This window comes from Anomaloglossus baeobatrachus, chromosome 11 (assembly GCF_048569485.1).
Source record: "Anomaloglossus baeobatrachus isolate aAnoBae1 chromosome 11, aAnoBae1.hap1, whole genome shotgun sequence".
Lineage (NCBI taxonomy): Eukaryota > Metazoa > Chordata > Amphibia > Anura > Aromobatidae > Anomaloglossus > Anomaloglossus baeobatrachus.
In genome coordinates, this window is record NC_134363.1 from 177,267,018 (window position 1) to 177,285,888 (window position 18,871).

The 18,871-nt window shown below is 44.7% G+C and overlaps 1 protein-coding gene across 1 annotated transcript; it reads left to right on the top strand.

Moving 5' to 3' along the window:
• Positions 1-1,041: 1,041 nt before the first annotated feature.
• LOC142256765 (zona pellucida-like domain-containing protein 1) lies at positions 1,042-18,426 on the top strand. The gene is made up of 10 exons (XM_075328654.1): positions 1,042-1,129; positions 1,207-1,433; positions 3,596-3,783; positions 6,181-6,253; positions 6,390-6,487; positions 10,215-10,301; positions 10,399-10,558; positions 11,604-11,688; positions 17,691-17,726; positions 18,269-18,426. Exons 1-10 carry the CDS (start codon positions 1,042-1,044, stop codon positions 18,346-18,348), a joined length of 1,122 nt encoding a protein of 373 aa, XP_075184769.1. The 3' UTR covers positions 18,349-18,426.
• The last annotated feature ends 445 nt before the right edge of the window (positions 18,427-18,871 follow it).

The window sequence follows — 18,871 nt, forward strand, 5'->3', positions numbered from 1 at the left end:
TTTGCAAAAAAATCCAGCAGTACACGGGGTGCACCAAATTTACCATGTGCTTTTGAGTTGTTGTACACCAATCTGTAAGACGATTTGCAAAAAAATCCAGCAGTACATGGGGTGCACCAAATTTACCATGTGCTTTTGTCTTGTGCAACAATCTATAAAGCAATTTGCACGTGGTACACCAAATTTTATCATGTCCTTTTGACTTGTGGACCAATCTGTAAGGCAATTTGCAAAAACTTCCACCAGTACATCGGGTGCACCACATTTACCATGTGCTTTTGAGTTGTGCACCAAGCTGTAAAGCAATTTGCAAAAAAATCCCACCAGTACTTGGGGTGCACCAAATTTACCATGTGCTTTTGACTTGCGCAACAATCTATAAAGCAATTTGCACGTGGTGTACCAAATTTTACCATGTCCTTTTGACTTGTACACCAATCTGCAATACAATTTGCAAAAAAAATTCCAGCAGTACACGGAATGGACCAAATTTACCATGTGCTTTGAGTTGTTGTACAGCAATCTTGTAAGACGATTTGCAAAAAAATCCAGCAGTACATGGGGTGCACCAAATTTACCATGTGCTTTTGTCTTGTACAACAATCTATAAAGTAATTTGGATGTGGTGCACCAAATTTTACCATGTCCTTTTGACTTGTACACCAATCTGTAAGGCAATTTTCAAAAACTTCCACCAGTACATGGGGTGCACCACATTTACCATGTGCTTTTGAGTTGTTGTACACCAATCTGTAAGACGATTTGCAGAAAAAATCCAGCAGTACATGGGGTGCACCAAATTTACCATGTCATTTTGATTTGTTGTGCCCCAATCTGTAAAGCAAACACCAATTTTTGGCATAAAAATGACAAAGTATATTATCAATGACTTGGTTTAGAGCTTGGTTTGATGCAATTTTCTCCTTTTTCACCGTCGTATAATAGTCATGATCAGTCCTTCCCTATTGTGTATGACTTTTTATTTTCCATGTCAACGCCATAAATATAACAATGTATATTTTGTATTCATAGGTTTTGAAGATGTATCTCGGCATTATCCTGGTCATACTCTCGCATTTGCAGCACCATCTTTGCCAGTCATGCTCCCCGGCATATAATCGACTACCGGGTAAGATGAACCCTTTGTACTGGATGCTAATGTGAACGGGTTGTTAAGTAAGCAGCACTTTTGGTTTTTCTTTTTAGATAACAGTGATATATCGGTGACGTGTGGAGCCGCCGATATTCATCTATCCATAAACGTCTGCCCGGTTTATTTTGCCAATTTTCTTCCCATGGAGTTGGCTTTGAATGGAAAACATAACAATACGCAGTGCCTGGGTCTCATGGATAACTCAACAGATCCTCCTTTCTTGAAATTCACCCTGCAGCTCGATAGCTCTGGTAGTAATGTTTGTGGAAATGTTATTAATGTGAGTACCAATAGTATTAAGAGTTTCAGTGGGTTGTATTATATATTCTCTTTGTAGGAAAATGTTCAATTTATTACTGAGGTATTGCTGAGCTCCATCTATGGAACTAATAGACACACGGGAAGTCCTATAGAAGTGGATGGTTGACCATTCGTACCATTCACACAGGTGATGGGATGCCTGTTCTTGGGATGTATAGGATTTCACATTATTGGACTGTACTGATAACCAGTGATGAGCAGGCACTACCATGCTCGGGTGCTCAGTACTCGTAACTAGTAATGAGCGGGCACTACTATGCTCGGGTGTTCTGTACTCGTAACTAGTGATGAGCAGGCACTACCATGCTCGGGTGCTCTGTACTCGTAACTAGTAATGAGCGGGCACTACCATGCTCGGGTGTTCTGTACTCGTAACTAGTGATGAGCAGGCACTACCATGCTCGGGTGCTCAGTACTGGTAACTAGTGATGAGCAGGCACTACCATGCTCGGGTGCTCAGTACTCGTAACTAGTGATGAGCGGGCACTACCATGCTCGGGTGCTCAGTACTGGTAACTAGTGATGAGTAGGCACTACCATGCTCGGGTGCTCAGTACTGGTAACTAGTGATGAGCAGGCACTACCATGCTCGGGTGCTCAGTACTCGTAACTAGTGATGAGCGGGCACTACCATCCTCGGCTGCTCGGTACTCGTAACTAGTGATGAGCGGGCACTACCATGCTCGGGTGCTCGGTACTGGTAACTAGTGATGAGCGAGCACTACCATGCTCGGGTGCTCAGTACTGGTAACTAGTGATGAGCGGGCACTACCATGCTCGGGTGCTCGGTACTCGTAACTAGTGATGAGCGGGCACTACCATGCTCGGGTGCTCAGTACTGGTAACTAGTGATGAGCGAGCACTACCATGCTCGGGTGCTCAGTACTGGTAACTAGTGATGAGCGGGCACTACCATGCTTGGGTGCTCAGTACTGGTAACTAGTGATGAGTAGGCACTACCATGCTCGGGTGCTCAGTACTGGTAACTAGTGATGAGCAGGCACTACCATGCTCAGGTGCTCAGTACTGGTAACTAGTGATGAGTGGGCACTACCATGCTCAGGTGCTCAGTACTGGTAACTAGTGATGAGTGAGCACTACCATGCTCGGGTGCTCAGTACTGGTAACTAGTGATGAGCGGGCACTACCATGCTCGGGTGCTTAGTACTCGTAACTAGTGATGAGCGGGCACTACCATGCTCGGGTGCTCGGTACTCGTAACTAGTGATGAGCGGGCACTACCATGCTCGGGTGCTCTGTACTCGTAACTAGTGATGAGCAGGCACTACCATGCTCGGGTGCTCAGTACTGGTAACTAGTGATGAGCGGGCACTACCATGCTCGGGTGCTCGGTACTCGTAACTAGTGATGAGCAGGCACTACCATGCTCGGGTGCTCTGTACTCGTAACTAGTGATGAGCAGGCACTACCATGCTTGGGTACTCAGTACCCCTAACTAGTGATGAGCGGGCACTACCATGCTCGGGTGCTCTCTTAAATGGGAAGATTCTTTAAATATATAGTGCCTCTCAGCCATAGGCATTTCCAGTGTGCGTCATTTCCTGAAAATGATGTATTTAAGGCATCTTCCCATTAGGGGAGGTGCCTGTGCAACGCCTTCAGTTAGTCAGTATACCAGTCTGCTAGCTAGCTAGTTGTCAGGTTGCTGTACTCCTCTTCTATTATCCATGTGTCACCTGTACCTGCCTTCCTATACCCATTTGTCCTTGTTGTGCCCACCATTTCTGTCCGCACCCGCCTGCCTGTCTGACCAAGCTATCCTGACTATACCTGCCTATACCTGTGACCGGGCCAGTGTCCGTACCTGCCCTGGGAATCAGCTACCACAGTCCCGGTCCCTGCCCTGGGAGAAGCACCTGGCGTTTGCCTTGCAGTAGGCGCTTAGTTAAGCCCTTCCCACTAAACGGTAAGCCCAGGTCCCCCTATGGTCCAGTGGCTAGACAAACCTTGTTCATTGATCCCTCCGCGAGCGTTACAAAAGCCCAGTTTTCAGCAGTGGTCGGACTCCCACCGATATGCGAGTTATCACCTATCCGTTAGGTAGTTTATGTAGATGTAATGTTAGGAATTGCCCTATAATACGACTTCTTACCTCCACAGATCATAAATGAAGTCGGCGCAGGTCAATTCAGTGCATATTCCAATGTCCAAACAGTCAGCATCTCAGGATTTGTGGACTCCTTACCATTATCCGAAATGGGGCTTGTGTCCTACAGCACAAACCTATACTACAACTTCTCCTGCCACTACCCACTGGAGTACATATTAAACAATACTGAGCTGTTAACGTAAGTATGTGGACATTTCTTATTATTTATTCCACTCTTATTGTAGAAGTGACGGATTGTGCATCGTGTCACATAGCGTTGAACTCCATCACATTTGTCCCTTAATCGATCGTGAGGCTTCTAGTGTCTTTTTCTATTGGAAGCAAAAAAGTAACATAATTCCCCCAAATTAGAAAAGAGAGTTCATGGATTGTCCATATATCAAAGACGGGTCTCTTTGTGAGGTATAAGTGCCACCTAATCCTCACCATATCTGAGGGAATGGATTGCAAAATTGGTGTGGCCAATGGCAAAAGTCAACGATTTACATTATTTTTCCAAACAAAGTAGGTGTCATAGCTGGGGGACAAAAAAGATGAGTGTCCTGGAGCCTCCAACATCTAGAAAACCTCTAGAAATGATTCAACCATCAGTCTTCTTACCAGTATCCCGTGCTTCACGTCTTCAATGAACAAGTCAACTTTTCTACTGCAACATCTGATTTACTTGCTCCAAAAAACCTCAGTGCACTTATTTATCCCTAGATCACAAGGTGCAAGGGTAGGTCAAGCCCCCCCATTTTAAAAACCCCCCTACACATAAGATTAATCTTGACCAAATCCACCGACATCGGTGGGATTATATTGTCCTTCTGATGCTCCCCAATGGAATGATGTTAGAGGAGGTAAGGGTACGGCATCTGATCCTTGTGTACAGCAGAGAGATAAGAAGTCTGTCAGTGGTTTATCCATAGAGAATCCAGACGTATCCCAGGGTATAACATCTGACCCCGTTAATCCTTGGGTACAACATCTGGCCCCGTTGATCCTTGGGTACAATATCTGGCCCCGTTCATCCTTGGGTATAACATCTGGCCTCGTTGATCCTGGGGTACAATATCTGGCCCTGTTGATCCTGGGGTACAACATCTGGCCCTGTTGATCCTGGGGTACAACATCTGGCCCTGTTGATCCTGGGGTACAACATCTGGCCTCGTTGATCCTGGGATATAACAAGTGGCCCTGTTGATCCTGGGGTATAACATCTGGCCCTGTTGATCCTGGGGTATTAAATCTGGCCCCCTTGATCTCTGGGTATAAAATCTGGCCCCGTTGATCTCGGGGTATAAAATCTGGCCCCGTTGATCCCGGGGTATAAAATCTGGCCCCGTTGGTCCCGGGGTATAACCTTTGCTCTTTTGCTATGCCGTCTGTCTTTACCAACGTGACAGCACGTCCGATGGTGGAGAGCTCACTGATACCAGTAATAGGAGACTCCAGGGTAACAAGTAATATCTTCCCCCTGAGTCTTCCCCATCACCAGTGAGTGATATTATTGAGAAGTGGAAGAAACCACAGCAACTCGGCCACAAAGTAGAGACCCTATAACGTTAGAGCGGGGGGCAGAGGACAAAAAAAGTCACCTCTGCTCTGCTGATCCCATAACTGCAGAGTCCAGACTTTCTCTGGTAACATCAGCACAAACACTGCGCCTGCCGGGAGCTTCATTGACGAGCAGCTGCTGCAGATGTATATCACCAAGCGAAATGCCGAGCCGTACATTCCCAAGCGGAATGCCGAGCCGTACATCACCAAGCACAATGCCGAGCCATACATCACCAAGCGAAATGCCGAGCCGTACATTCCCAAGCGGAATGCCGAGCCATACATCACCAAGCACAATGCCGAGCCATACATCACCAAGCGAAATGCCGAGCCGTACATTCCCAAGCGGAATGCCGAGCCATACATCACCAAGCACAATGCCGAGCTGTACATCACCAAGCACAATGCCGAGCCATACATCACCAAGCACAATGCCGAGCCGTACATCACCAAGCACAATGCCGAGCCATACATCACCAAGCACAATGCTGAGCCGTACATCACCAAGCACAATGCCGAGCTATACATCACCAAGCACAATGCCGAGCCGTACATCACTAAGCACAATGTCGATCTGTACATCACCAAGCACAATGCTGATCCGTACATCGCCAAGCACAATGCTGATCCGTACATCGCCAAGCACAATGCTGATCCGTACATCGCCAAGCACAATGCCGAGCCGTACATCACCAAGCACAATGCCGAGCCGTACATCACCAAGCACAATGCTGAGCCGTACATCACTAAGCACAATGTCGAGCTGTACATCACTAAGCACAATGCTGAGCCGTACATCACTAAGCACAATGTCGAGCCGTACATCACAAAGCACAATGCTGAGCCGTACATCACCAAGCACAATGCTGAGCCGTACATCACCAAGCACAATGTCGAATGTCATGTGGTAAAGCTGCCAACACTGGACTCTGGAGCAAGGGAATTAGTGCTTGTGCTGACAGATATTTAATGTGTATGGTCAGCTTTACTTTCTCTATTAAAACTATCCTTGGCATCTGTTCATTTCCCATAGTTCCTTCGGAGCGGTGGCCGTCAACAACAACAGCGGTAGCTTCATCAGTACTCTCCGGATGCAGATTTTCACAGTATGTATGCGCAGAAGTCATCCCTAAAACTTATGAGTAGTCTTTTTTTTCTATTTCTTTCTTGATTAACCCAAGACTTTTTGGCAGTGTGTAATAGTACAATTTTTAATTATACCATGTACTTTGTGCATCAAAGGATGAAAACTTCACTACAGATGCAACTGGAAATGGCGCCATTTATGGACTGAAAAAGAAAATATATGTGCAAGTAGCCAGTAATAACACGGCTATGAGGTACAGTATGTGTCCATACATGATGAGTGCTCCTTTGGCAGTAGTATAAATTGTCACAATTGTCACCCAGGCTTGACCTAACCATAGCTGAATAGGCTAATCCAAAAGGTCATCTACCATGCAGACATGCATATTCCTGGGAGCGCTCGCTTTGTTTCCCCAATTTTTGGCCAACAATCAACAAAAGAACCAGAAAATCGCTCGTTTATCAATTGAGATAACTCTTGGCTTGCATCGAGCCGATTGGCCATCATTTAACACCCAGGGTCGGCCCCAGTTGTGTAACTAGAGTCTGATGGGCCCGGTGCAAAGTTTTAGCCCCCCCCCACATGTTCGTCAGATGTATGGCCCATTGTAGTATTATAAATTCTATAAAGGCATACAAGTTGCCCCCCCCCCTTCATTGTGTAGTAATGTCCCCCATCCTGGGCCACTTCCTGGTAAATATGTCCCCAATCCTGGTAAATATGTCCTCGATCCTGATATGTCAACATCATGGCCAAACCTGGTTTATATCCACATCATGGTCCCATCCTGGTGTATGACCCCATCATGGCTATATCATGGTATATATGGTCTCATTCTGGTTTATATGCTCACTATCATGGCCTCATCCTGGTATATATATCCCAATCATGGCCCCATCATGGTGTATGACCCTCATCATGCCTATATCCTGGTATATATGGCACCATCCTGATATATTTCCCCATCATGGCCCACTCCTGGTATATGTCCCCATCATGGCCCCATCCTGATGTATGACCTCGATCATGGATATAGCTTGGTATATATACACTTCAGTATCATGCGCGGCAACTTGCAGCATTGGCAGCTGTGAGCATATGCTCTACTCCCCATGCCCAGGATTATGTCCATGGAGAACAATGAATATTCATAGGTGGCCAGAACATCGCAACGCAGGGACCTGATGAGTCTCTGTGCTGCAATGTATTTCAGCTGGATGTGCACCCTCGGACACACATCCATCTGAATCAGGGGCTAGGGCAGGCGGGCCCCCTGCATCTCTGGGCCCAGTCGCAATCTCTGCGACTGTAATTGTTATGCCCCTGGTCGGCCCTATAAAGTGTAGTCTATGTTCTGCCAAGCCTCCTTGCCTCCTCCACTTTAGTGCTTCTGTGTACTAGGGCTGAAGGATTAAATTACCGACTGGTTGCAAAGGAAGCTCTGCCTGACGAACCCTATTAAAAAAAAAAACTTTCTTAGAGCATGTGCACAAGTTGCCGTTTTGTCATGTTTTTTTTTTTTCTGCCCGGTTTTGTCCCAAAACCCAAAGGGTTTCCTGATACCAACAAAGTGTATGAGAATCCTGAAGTCTCATGCACACGTTGCTTATTTTTTCCTTCCACTTTTGGTGCAGGTTTAATATGCAGCATGTCACGTCTTTCAGTGTTGTTTTTTTCTTATACGGAGTGGCGAAAAATCTGAATCAAATATGCAATTATTTTTCACTGCATTTTTCTTGCCAAGAGATGCAGAAATAGTGCAGAAATTTCTGCACAAAATACTTAAAAATCTGGTGACAGGTTCCCTTTCACTATTAAACTAAAAGTATCACCTTCTGCAGCTCCGGGGCTGCATTCTATGTAGGTGCGCCTTGGCCCTGACTCCCCTTCCAGACCCCAAAAATAACTAACTTTATAAAAAATGCCCCCCAGGTATTTTAATTACCTTGGTTGGCCAGATGGGCGGGCTCATTTTCTGTTCCTGTCCCCCCTCCTGCCGCAGATCGCCGTTCTCCTTTCTTGATTGACGTGATGACGCCTAAGTCATCATCCTCGTTGCATTTTCAAATCTCGCGCCTGTGCAGTCATGTCGGCTCGCGCAGTTAGCTCTGCCATGTCGCGGGCAGAGCAGAAAACCTAGCTGCCCTCGCCGGTGAGCTAAATGCGCAGGCGCGAGATTATGGTCGGGTACGAGGATGACACTGGTAAGGTCATGCACAGCGCCGCCCATAATCTCACGCCTGCACATTTAGCTTACCGGCATGAGCGAGGGCAGCTATGTTTTCTGCTCTGCCCGTGATATGGCAGAGCTAACTGCGCAAGCGGACATGACTGCACAGGCACGAGATTTGAAAATGCAACGAGGATGATGACGGAGGCGTCATCACGTCAATCAAGAAAGGAGGACGGCGACCAGTGGCAGGAGGGGGGACAGGAGCAGAAAATGAGCCCGCCCATCTGGCCAACCAAGGTAATTAGCATACCTGGGGGTCATCTTTATAAAGTTATTTTTGGGGTCTGGAAGGGGAGTCAGGGCACAAGGTGCACCTTCATAGAATGCAGCCCCAGAGCTGCAGAAGGTGATACTTTTAGTTTAATAGGGAAAAATCTGGTGACAGGTTCCCTTTAACATGTGCACAATAACCTTATGCCTAAAAATCAATTTGTTCAACAAGATCGAGCTGATGTTTCTAATTGGAAAAGTGCAGCAGTTCTGAAAACCAAAACCCCTGACAGTCTGACATTTTTTATTATGCTTTTTTATGCTGTGAAATCTACAAATGTGCAGAGATGCCTCTGGTAAAAAGCAAATCCATTACAAATGAACAAAAACAGATGTACAACAGAATCCAAAGTTTGTATCCATTTTTGCTCTGTTTATAATGTACCCAGTTTTTTTTTTTAAATTTCAGATTAGTTCCAATTAACTATTGACAACCGACGATGTGAACATGGCCGAATCTAGTATAGATGGTTGTCTTCTGCAAAGTTAATAAAATTTAACTATATTTCCGAAGATGTGGTATATTGTGGGTATACAGTTAGGTCCAGAAATATTTGGACAGTGACACAAGTTTTATTTTAGCTGTTTACAAAAACATGTTCAGAAATACAGTTATATATATATAATATGGGCTGAAAGTGCACACTCCCAGCTGCAATATGAGAGTTTTCACATCCAAATCGGAGAAAGGGTTTAGGAATCATAGCTCTGTAATGCATAGCCTCCTCTTTTTCAAGGGACCAAAAGTAATTGGACAAGGGACTCTAAGGGCTGCAATTAACTCTGAAGGCGTCTCCCTCATTAACCTGTAATCAATGAAGTAGTTAAAAGGTCTGGGGTTGATTACAGATGTGTGGTTTTGCATTTGGAAGCTGTTGCTGTGACCAGACAACATGCGGTCTAAGGAACTCTCAATTGAGGTGAAGCAGAACATCCTGATGCTGAAAAAAAAAGAAAAAATCCATCAGAGAGATAGCAGACATGCTTGGAGTAGCAAAATCAACAGTCGGGTAAAGCCTGGCAAAGCATTAAGAAGGAGGAAACCCAGCGTTTGGTGATGTCCATGGGTTCCAGACTTAAGGCAGTGATTGCCTCCAAAGGATTCGCAACAAAATATTGAAAATAAAAATATTTTGTTTGGGTTTGGTTTATTTGTCCAATTACTTTTGACCTCCTAAAATGTGGAGTGTTTGTAAAGAAATGTGTACAATTCCTACAATTTCTATCAGATATTTTTGTTCAAACCTTCAAATTAAACGTTACAATCTGCACTTGAATTCTGTTGTAGAGGTTTCATTTCAAATCCAATGTGGTGGCATGCAGAGCCCAACTCGCGAAAATTGTGTCACTGTCCAAATATTTCTGGACCTAACTGTATATGCTGTTGTAAATAAATTTGTACAAAACTTTCAAACTTTATATTTTAACTCTAAAACAATTTTTCATAATCACTTAATTTTTTTTCTTTGTACTTCAGCTACTTTGTTAATCTGGATCAATGTTTCGCCACACCTAATCCTATTATCACAGTTGTGGGAAATGATAGCTACTCCTTCTTCACAGGGTAACGTAATGCCAGAGCTACACAAACTAGACTGTAGCTACTGTTGTACTGAAGACTTTACTTAATCTTCTATGTTTTTCATCTAAATTCATTACAGCTGCAGTGCACAAAACAGGACGCGCATTATCCAAAATGGTCAAGCCACTTCTGCCAAATTCAGTTTCGAATCTTTTCGATTTGTACAACAAAGCAGTCAGAAAACGTCGTCAATATATCTGCACTGCTTCACCCGCCTCTGTCTGAGTGATCAATGTCCGGTAAGGGATCATATATTGGAACGTATGTATGTGATAGAGACACAAATCTCAGGTCTATGTTATCCAGGCTTCCTGTCAGTACACAAACACCTTATGTTCATATCTATAAGCAGTCATGTCAGGATGATTTTAGTGTTTTTCACCAGGATTACTGGCCTTAGTAAATGGAAAGATATTAACAAGCTCATTGTCACGCTCTGCTTGTGGGGAACACTGAAGCAACTTGGAGAGGCAGGTCCAAGGTGCAGTTAGCAAAAAACCCACATGAGGGCGGAAGAGCACACTAAGGATTAGTCAGCTAGCCAAGTCTAATACCAGGTTGTCTCATCAGTACCGCAGGGACAAAGCAATCCTTTAACAGGTGGAATCAAGGGGTCGGAGGCCAGGAAGTAATATCAGAGGCAGAAGGGCAAAACAAAGCCACAGTCAGGGCTAGAAACCAAGGTCAGTAGCCAGGAGATCAAAGTACATACAGAGGAGGTGGAGACACAGTATGAGACCGGGGGTCAAACACAGGACTAAGGAGACACGGGATGGAACCGGGGTCAGGAGTACGGGAAAGAGAAGCGGTACAGAGAAAATACAGGTTACGAAGAGGTAGCTGGGAGACGGGATGGATCAGAGTCAGACTCACGGGAACCAGTTGCACACGCTGCAGAGCAGGAACTATTACTGGTGGCGTCTTGGAGGTAGCAGCACCAAGATATGGCAGCAAATCCTCCGGAACGAGGCAGGATGGAACAAGTCCCTCCCACGAGACCTAAAATGCCGGGGAGAGGATGCATGCACCGGCTCAGCGGCGGCAGATCCATGCATGAACCATGACACTCACTAGTTTATCACATACTGAGAATATAAGAAATCATGGAAAAATATCAAATATTTACAGTACTAGAAAAATCTAAAGCAGCGTTTCTTATAGTCTGTCTATAGTTTACATTTTAGGTATAGAGCTATTTTAAAAAAAAAAAAAAAAAAAAAAAAAAATGGGAAACTGTTGATAGAAATTTTTTTAACAGCATCCATATTTTACTTTCCTGTAAAGAAATGCCCAGCCTCACGAAAAAAAAGAACAGCTAGGGATAATACAGAACCGGTGATGGTTTCATCTGGACCCATCTACATAACAGGTAAGATTTCTATGTCTGTAACTAAGATTAAAGGGAACCTATCACTTTTTGGTCTCCAAACCACGACCTTCTAGCTGACAGTGCTGCTGTTTTGCTTTCTAATGGTGTCATTGTTAGCCAAAACCGATTCTGGATTTTGCTAAAGATGGGTTTTAATCCCTTCCTCTCTATATTATTATTATTATTTATTATTATAGCACCATTTATTCCATGGCGCTTTACATGTGAAAGGGGTATACATAATAGGGACAAGTACAATAATCAAACAATACAAGGCACAGACTGGTACAGGAGGATAGAGGTCCCTGCCCGCGAGGGCTCACAATCTACAAGGGATAGGTGAGGATACAGTAGGTTAGGGTAGAGGTGGTTGTGCGACGCTGTATCAGACTGAGGGTTTCAGCAGGTTGTAGGCTTGTCAGAAAAGCTGGGTCTTCAGGTTCCTTTTGAAGCTTGTCAAGGTGGGCGAGAGTCTGATGTGTTGAGGCAGAGCATTCCAAAGTATGGGGGAGGCATGGGAGAAATCTTGGATGCGATGGTGGGAAGAGGAGATGAGAGGGGAGTAGAGAAGGAGATCTTGTGAGGATCGAAGGTTACGTGCAAGTAAGTATCGGGAGACTAGGTCACAGATGTAGGGAGAAGACAGGTTGTGGATGGCTTTGTATGTCATGGTTAGTGTTTTGAACTGGAGTCGTTGGGCAATGGGAAGCAAGTGAAGGGATTGGCAGAGAGGGGAGGTCGGGGAGTAGAGGGGGGACAGGTGGATTATCCGGGCAGCATAGTTTAGTAGTTTAGAATAGATTGTAGGGGTGCGAGACTGTTAGAAGGGAGGCCACAGAGCAGGAGGTTGTAATAATCAAGGCGGGAGATAATAAGGGCATGAACTATATGATAATTATGGTTTTTGCAGTAGAAGTGGTGGAGACTATCGGGAAAGAAATCTGGCTTGATTACTGTATTTTAAGATAGGGAATCTGAAGACCTACTGTTCTCAAAGATGTCAATCAAGCTTGTTGGGAAGGATTATGGTAACCCCACCCATTTACTGAACTGAGAACTGAAGACCCTCATACTCTAGTTGTCACCAAAATGATGTTTCAGCCCATTGTTTGACCAGCGGCTAACTTGCCCAACTCTTCCATACAAACAAGCACTCCTTTGTTCTGTACAAGAGAACCACCACCAGATTACAGGATATTGGTTAGGAAATGCTTGATCCTTATCTCCTCACACAATCATCTGCCAGGGACCTCCATACACTGTTGACTGAACCTCTTCATAAGGGTTGGTTCGGCCAAAGTTAAGCTGGGGTCACACTAAGCGACAGCGACAACGACGTCGCTGTTACGTCACCATTTTCTGTGACATAACAGCGACCTTGTAAGTCGCTGTTATGATCGCTGCTTAGCTGTCAAACACAGCAGAAGCAGCGATCATAACGTCGCTGTGCTACATGTGCAGAGAGCAGGGAGCCGCGCTTAGCGCTGGCTCCTTGCTCTCCTAGGTACAGTACACATCGGGTTAATTACCCGATGTGTGCTGCAGCTACATGTCACAGTGCAGAGAGCAGGGAGCCGCGCACACTGCTTAGCGCTGGCTCCTTGCTCTCCTTGCTACAGTATACATCGGGTTAATTACCCGATGCGTACTGCAGCCACATGTGCACAGAGCAGGAGCCAGCACTGGCAGCAAGAGCGGAGGCTGGTAACGAAGGTAAATATCGGGTAACCAGGGAAAGGGCTTCCCTTGGTTACCCGATGTTTACCCTGATTACAGCTTACCGCAGGCTGCCAGATGCCGGCTCCTGCTCGCTGCTCGCTTCATTTCGTCGCTCTCTCGCTGTCACACACAGCGATGTGTGTGTCACAGCGGGAGAGTGACGACCAAAAAATGAAGCTGGACATTCAGCAACGACCGGCGACCTCACAGCAGGGGCCAGGTCATTGCTGGATGTCACACACAGCGACAGCGACGGGACGTCGCTGCAACGTCACAGAAAATGGTGACGTAGCAGCGACGCCGTTGTCGTTGTCGCTGTGTGTGACACCAGCTTTAGGCTAATCTGCATGGGTGCTTAAGACCTTAAGAAAAGTCATCAATATACAATTGGAGGAGGTCAGAAACCTGGTACCTCCACCATTTGGCTATAACCTTGGCTCGCGACTGCCAAAAGTGCAGAGCTCCAAACACTGTGTAGTTGTAGTGGCCATTCTCAGGTCCCATTCACACAAGTGGCACCAACTGCCAGTGATGGCCGTTTGGAGGCCAAAAAACTACTGATCCTCTTGCCGGGAGGCATCAGTGTAACAAAACATGATATAACATTAGTTATAAACTGTTTTGCAGGGGAGACGAGTCCAGAGTCCAGTCCTCCCCCTTTTGGTAAGAATTCTGTTCTAAGTATGAGAATGAGATAAAACAAAGCAAAACACTACAGCATATAAATATGATCATTTAATATTAATAAATTACCAATTGGACCCTTTTTTGGTTGGACTCTTCCCCACTGAAAGATATGACGTGTTATACACCCTTTTCAAACTCTCGTCAAGAGGTGTAACAATCCTAAAATCTCAGGGATCTCCATCCAGATATCCTTTCATTCTGAGTTAAAATTTTGCTGATTTTGCTTGCATCAAAGTTTTACATTAGGAGCGTTTCTCAATATTTACTTCGGACCGAAGCCACCTCCGTAGGATACTGTATAGGCAACGAGGGTCATTCGTTGGCACATTGACTCCCATTGTTAAAAATAAACCATAATTTTTTACTGTGTCCCCATATACGAAGGTGCTAAAGAATGACAAAAGTAGGCAAAGGTGTACTATACCGTAAAAAGAAAAAATAATGACAGCATATTGCAAAAAGACACTTTTTTTTTTTTTATACATATTTTGGGTACATGCATGCCTTTGGATATGATCAGGCAGCGCGTATTCTGGACATGCAGAAATCACGAGATGTATAACACCGGTGTGTTCTGATGTCCTGGTCGGGGTATGACTGCTACCTATGCGCTCCTTTGATTGCTCATCGACTCAATCTTCATCATTCCTTAAGGTGGCGCTACACGCTACGATTTATCTGATGATATGTCGGCGGGGTCACGGTTTTCATGACGCACATCCGGCATCGTTAGCAACGTCGTTGCGTGTGACACCTACGTGCGACAACGAACGATCGCAAATAGGTTGAAAATCGTTGATCGTTGACACGTCGTTCATTTTCAAAATATTGTTCGTCGTTTGGATTGCAGCAGACGTATTGCTACGAATAAGATCAAGGACAAAGGGAAAAATTGCAATATCATAGTAGTAATTTCATCTACTTCCCTTTATGTATGGAAAAATAAATGGAATAACTCCATCAACAGACTGCAAATAATGTATGAGTCCCAAAAGAACCACATACACATAGGAGTGTAAATTTCCAAAAATACATCAATTTTTATTAAAGATTTACATATACAAAAATCTAAAAACACATGATTCATTAATCAGAAGGTATAAGGAGGACCTCTACCAAACATCCACCCCCCACAAAAGTGGAGCAGTGTGTCTAGCTAGCATAGAAATATGGGACAAATAGTAGATTAAGCCCCATATCTTAGTTACAGCTCCCAGAGGTGTAAGCTGTCACTAGACAAAAGGTAGCTCCCAGCTACTGCAGGGAAAATGCCGTCTAACAGGATCAAACAATTAGTATAAGATAAGATTCACGGCTTACCCATAGAGTAAACAATAGTAGGAGCTGACACAAAGCTGAGGGGGGAAGGAATGCAGCTCTCAACCCGGACGCGTGTCGCTTAATGCTTCTTCAGCAGGATGAAGGCAAGGGCCTGCTGAAGAAGCATTAAGCGACACGCGTCCGGGTTGAGAGCTGCATTCCTTCCCCCCTCAGCTTTGTGTCAGCTCCTACTATTGTTTACTCTATGGGTAAGCCGTGAATCTTATCTTATACTAATTGTTTGATCCTGTTAGACAGCATTTTCCCTGCAGTAGCTGGGAGCTACCTTTTGTCTAGTGACAGCTTACACCTCTGGGAGCTGTAACTAAGATATGGGGCTTAATCTACTATTTGTCCCATATTTCTATGCTAGCTAGACACACTGCTCCACTTTTGTGGGGGGTGGATGTTTGGTAGAGGTCCTCCTTATACCTTCTGATTAATGAATCATGTGTTTTAGATTTTTGTATATGTAAATCTTTAATAAAAATTGATGTATTTTTGGAAATTTACACTCCTATGTGTATGTGGTTCTTTTGGGACTCATACATTATTTGCAGACGTATTGCTACGTTTGACACCCTGCCAACGACGAACAACATCAAAACGACCGCCTTGGTCAAACAATATATCGCTAAACAATGTTGCGTCGTTTTTGAGATCGTTACGTGTGACCGCTAATAAACGACCTATGTGCGATCTCGGCAAATCGTAACAATGATCTGGGCGTGTCACATCGCTACTGAGATCGTCAGATAAATCGTAGCGTGTAAAGCGGCCTTTAGGCCTTCTTCATATGTCAGTGTTTCTAGTAAGTGTGGTGTCTGTGTGCACACGTACCGGAGACAAGGACACATGTAGACCCATTAAATTCAATGACTTTACGCACATGTCCATGTTTTCACGCCGACTGTGTTTCCATGTGTTGCACACACGTGCCCATGTGCTCCACACAGTGACATATCCATTTGCTGCCGGCAGCACGGGTGTCACATGGACCATACACTGATATGATCCGTGTGATACGTAGCAGAGAAAACACCTGCCCTAAAAATAAAAAAAAAATATATATATATTTTTATACTTACCTGTCTCTGGTGCTGCTGTCTTCGGTGCTGCTGTTGCTTCTGGGTCCCGCTCATTATGCTCATGAATAGTCATTGCACTGACCACGGACCCGGATGTAACAGCAGCACCGGAGACAGGTAAGTATACCAGCTCATGCTGTCCGTGTGATATCACACGGATAGCACACGGAGAAAATACACACGGACAAACATACTGACCTGCTCCACAGACCGTCACACATGTGTTAAATGAAATGACGTGTGAAAGAGGCCTTAGGCTGGCTTTGGACACTACGACATCGCAGGTGCGATGTCGGTGGGGTCAAATCGAAAGTGACGCACATCTGGCGTCGCAGTCGATATCGTAGTGTGTAAATCTTTTTTGGTATGATTAACGAGCGCAAAAGCGTCGTTATCGTATCATCGGTATAGGGTCCGACATTTCCATAATTTAGCAGCAGTGACAGGTACGATGTTGTTCCTCGTTCCTGCAGCAGCACACATCGCTGTGTCAGAAGCCGCAGGAGCGAGGAACATCTCCTACCTGCGTCACTGCGTCTAACGCCGGCAATGCGGAAGGACGGAGGGGGGGGTAGGATGTTTACGTCCCGCTCATCTCCGCCCCTCTGCTTCTATTGGCCGCCTGCCGTGTGACGTCGCTGTGACGCCGCACGACCCCCCCTTAGGAAGGAGGCGTGTCGCCGGCCAGAGCGACATCGCAGGGCAGGCAAGTGTGTGTGAAGCTGCCGTAACGATAATGTTTGCTATGGCAGCAATCACAAGATATCGCTGCTGCGACGGGGGCGGGGACTATCGCGCTTGACATAGCAGCATCGGCTTGCGATGTCGCAGCGTGCAAAGTACCCCTTAGGCTATTTGAACAATATTTTGGGTTTTTCCAGTCGTTTTTGCTGAATCTCAAGTTTTCAGGGAAGGGATGGATAACGTTTCCTGGTATGGAAGGCACCAAAGGATGCCCAGTGGGTACATATGGGCTGGTGTCTTTTTTTTGTTTTTTTGATTGACATTCCTCTCTCTAATGGTTCTTTGGATTGCATCCTAAAAGAAAATACAAAAAAACTCCCAAAAAATCTAATTTTTCTTAGTTATTTATGGCAATATTCGTTTCATATTGGCTGCTATGCTAAAGCAAAGAATCTGTATAATAAAATAAAGCACTGCATGATATTGTCTGTTGTCTCTTTGCAGGCGAAACAGGTGGAGATTCCGGATTTACCAGTGGTGGTAAGTGTTCCTCTATGTATGCTCATACACATAAAATGATCCCAATAAACATATTATATTTAAAGAGGATCGGTCACTTTTTTGTAAATATGTAATATTTTACCTGATATAAACCCCGCTGTTCTCCTGAATCTGTTGCTGTTTTTCTTTTGTTCCTATGCCTCTCCAATCCTGAGATATGGCCTCCTCTTTCTTGGATTTAAATCTTATCTATTTACAAGTGGGTGTGGTCCACGGAGGAGAGTTGGGGAGCACGCCCAGTTGGCCAAATGTCAAGATTTCTATACAGGGAAGAGGAGGACATATCTCAGGAATGGAGAGGAGCAGGAACAAAGAAAAAACATCTCCGGATTCAGGAGAACAGCGGCAATTACACCAGATAATAAAATTATGAATTTATAACAAGTGACAGCTCCTCTTTAAATTTATATGCTAAACTTGGAAATTGAAAATGACTAATAACAAATTAATTAGCATGATTCCTATTAATTTCCGCATTTTTATACTTAATTAATATGTTTTTTTGTTATTGTTGATTACAGGAACAAGTCTACTAACCGGAAACCATTCAGGACTTGCTGTTTATCTCATCATCGCTGTCATCATAAGAGCGTGGCTCTAAAATGTCTTTAAAGCTCCTGGAAATATATAACTAAGAGTGTACAAAGCGTATAATGATTATGCATAAATAATAAAGATTGCGTACAATGATAGCCCGCTGATTATAAAGAAAGCCGATACGTACAGCACACGGTGTAAATTGTATGACGCCTCGTGTAATTAAACATGGCTGAATATAGAGTCTGCTGTATGCTTTGTTCTTCCCAGAATTGACTGATGCACAATGTGACTGACCAAGGGGTCAAAACTGTCAATCTGTTATATTTTAAGAAGCTAAAAGTAGAGATGAGCCACCACCCTAGTGTTCGAGTTTGGTTTGGATCGTCGAACGGCGGGTGTGTTCGACAAACGTTCGTCGAACACTATTGAAAACAATGGCAGGCAAACACAAACACATACAAACATGCACAAACACGAACGCACACACACATATTATGCTCACCTTACCTTCCGTTCCATCGCCGGCCTCCTGGGACTTGCAGTTCGCCGGTACAATATGTGTATCGGGTAACCATCGTGACTGA